The following is a 2,483-nucleotide window of genomic DNA, read 5'->3' as shown; positions in this document are numbered from 1 at the left end:
CTTATGTGTTGAAGACCTCCTTCTATGTGTGCATGTGCTTATTACAGATATGCCACAGTGCTAAGTACCCTAGGACTACAGGAAAATTCAGGATACATGCTGTATCCACGATGAGGAAGCACACAGGCAGAGTGCTGGCTGTGGAATCACACAGCCTGGGTTCAAACCCTGGCTGGGTCATGATCACCCAAATGATATGAGGAAAGTTCTCAGGCAAATTTTGTAAATAGAAGTGGAGACCCTGCCCGCCAGGAAGGGAAGTGGTAAGGGGCGGCAGCCAGTCAAGGCGGGGCACGCATCCTCTCCTGAAATCTGCCGGGCAAGGCCAGGACCACAACGGAGAAGGCGGGCCTGTTTCCAGGCAGCAGAGAGGTGCTGAGGAGGCCCTAGGGGAGCCTGGCAGGATCTGGCTACTCCTACACTCTGCTTTTAGCAGGGTCTGGCCCTGTAACCGAGGGGACAAGGCCAGCCAAGACATGGCCACTGGGTGCCAGCCAGCACCTGGGCCAGGCACCAGGTGGGAAGGGCTCTGGCAGATCAGCCCTGCATGCCCCACAGCCGGGCCCATCCGGGGCCACACACCTGCCCCCAGGAGCAGGACGTCCCTGGGGCTAGAGAGTCCAGCTGGACGGGTGGGGAGCCTCGCCCTGTGCCCTTTGACTCCACTTGTAGGTGCCCTTGCTGGGCTCCTGTGCACTGCCGCACACCCTGCTCCGTCACCAGCCCCGTTGAGATATCATAAGAGCCCAGCTGCCCAGTGCCTGCCCGGCCACAGACTAGTGGGTGACTCAGGAGTACCCTCTCCATTTCTGACCTTGATTTTTGTCCGCGCACAACTTGTGCAATATGGGAAATTTCCTAAGCAAACTTCTTTCCTGGTTCCACCGCAGGCCCCGGCAGCAGCGGCAACCGCAATGGTCTCCTCTTGTCCATGCAGACTTTTCGGCTGGCCGGGTTCACCCCGCAGCTCCTGCTCGTAGGTCTGCCCCGGGAGCCCTACACTCTTCTCGATTCTTCTTGAACCATCAGCGAGGTCTTGGGCCTCGTTTTCCAGTCAGCTGGAATATCCCGAACTTGAGCACCCTACTGCGGGACCTGCCTCCTCTGGTCTGGAGGCCCCCCTCAAGGGAAAACCCGTGCTGTCTGCAGGCAACTTCGCACGCGTCAGCACCGTGAGGATCCCTCGTCTAAGACTCAAGCTTCCCCTCCAACTGCCTTCGCTGCAAGTGCTGGGCCTGATTCTGAAGACAGAGGTGAGGGCAGAAGAAGAGCCGGAAGAACCGATGGAGGTGGACGATCAGGTAGAGACCCAGGGGCAGGAGGAGGAGAAAGGGGGCCCCTCTAGCAATGGGGGAGCAGCATCCACCTCGAGGCCCCTGGAGACTCAGGGAAACCTCCCTTCCCTCAACTGCAGTCCCAGGACCTTAAAGGGAAATGTCCATAGCAGGAGCCCGACGGAAATGAACAGGACTGACAAGGCTCAGGTGCCTGCAATGAGTTTCCACTCCAAGGGCCATGGAGTGCCCAGCACACACAGCCCTGCAGGAGGCGTCCTTCCCCTTGGGAAGCCTGACCCAGCTCCAGCAGTGCTCCCTGGCCCAGTTCCCGGCTGCTCCCATTGCCCAGACAAGGCGGCCTCTCAGGTGCTGGGGAAAGACCACCTGCCCAACTCCTCAGGCTTGCAGATGGGGGGGAAGGAGACCCAGCACAAGGATCCTGCAGCTCTTGTAGTAAGCAGCTCTTCTCCACCCAGAGCTGCCAGCCACAGTTCCCGACAACCAAAACGGTCAGGGCAACCCCAGCAGTTGCCACTGGTTCCTCCCCAGCAATGGAGGTGGGGGAGAGACGAGGGGTCCCCACCCCCTAAACGTCCCCACCTATCCCTGGAAGGATTCACGGGCAACACGGCGGGTTACGTAGAACATCAACATCCAGGAGACTGAAAAAGCGACATGGGAGGATAAAGAAGAGTGGTAAGCTGCAGTGGCAGCCAGCCTGCCCCGATGTCTCCCCACCTGCTGAGACTCCCTGCCCCAGGCCACCTACATGTCAGATCCCAGCTCCTCCTCCTACCTCTGACTTGGCCCATGTGGCTGCTGGGCCCCTCATCCTGTCCCTCCCTTCACTTTTGACCACACCAAGAATTGAGTAAAAATTGATATCTATGGCTGGGCACAGTGGCTCACGCCTGTAATCCCAGCACTTTGGGAGGCCAAGGCAAGTGGATCACCTGAGATCGGGAGTTCAGGACCAGCTGGCCAATATGAAGAAACCGCATCTGTACTAAAAATACAAAACTAGCCAGGCATGGTGGCATCCTGTAATCCCAGCTACTCGGGAGGCTGAGGCAGGAGAATTGCTAGAACCCAGTAGGCACAGCTTGCGGTGAGCTGAGATCGCACCGTTGCACACCAGCCTGGGCAACAAGAACGAAACTCCATATAGATATAAAGAATGTTTGCATGGAGATATCTTGCAACAAT

The 2,483-nt window shown here is 58.0% G+C and overlaps 1 protein-coding gene across 1 annotated transcript; it reads left to right on the top strand.

The window, feature by feature from the left end:
- The first annotated feature begins 846 nt into the window (after positions 1 to 846).
- On the top strand, positions 847 to 2,241 carry LOC108282581 (putative UPF0607 protein ENSP00000382826). Its single transcript, XM_017498578.2, is given in 2 exon segments — positions 847 to 1,126; positions 1,129 to 2,241. Coding segments are annotated over 2 exon segments (1,095 nt in total). The 3' UTR covers positions 1,944 to 2,241.
- Positions 2,242 to 2,483: the final 242 nt, after the last annotated feature.

Source organism: Cebus imitator, unplaced genomic scaffold (assembly GCF_001604975.1).
Source record: "Cebus imitator isolate Cc_AM_T3 unplaced genomic scaffold, Cebus_imitator-1.0 Scaffold244, whole genome shotgun sequence".
NCBI lineage: Eukaryota > Metazoa > Chordata > Mammalia > Primates > Cebidae > Cebus > Cebus imitator.
Note: the sequence above shows the minus strand (reverse complement) of the source record. Positions and strands in the feature narration are given on the sequence as shown.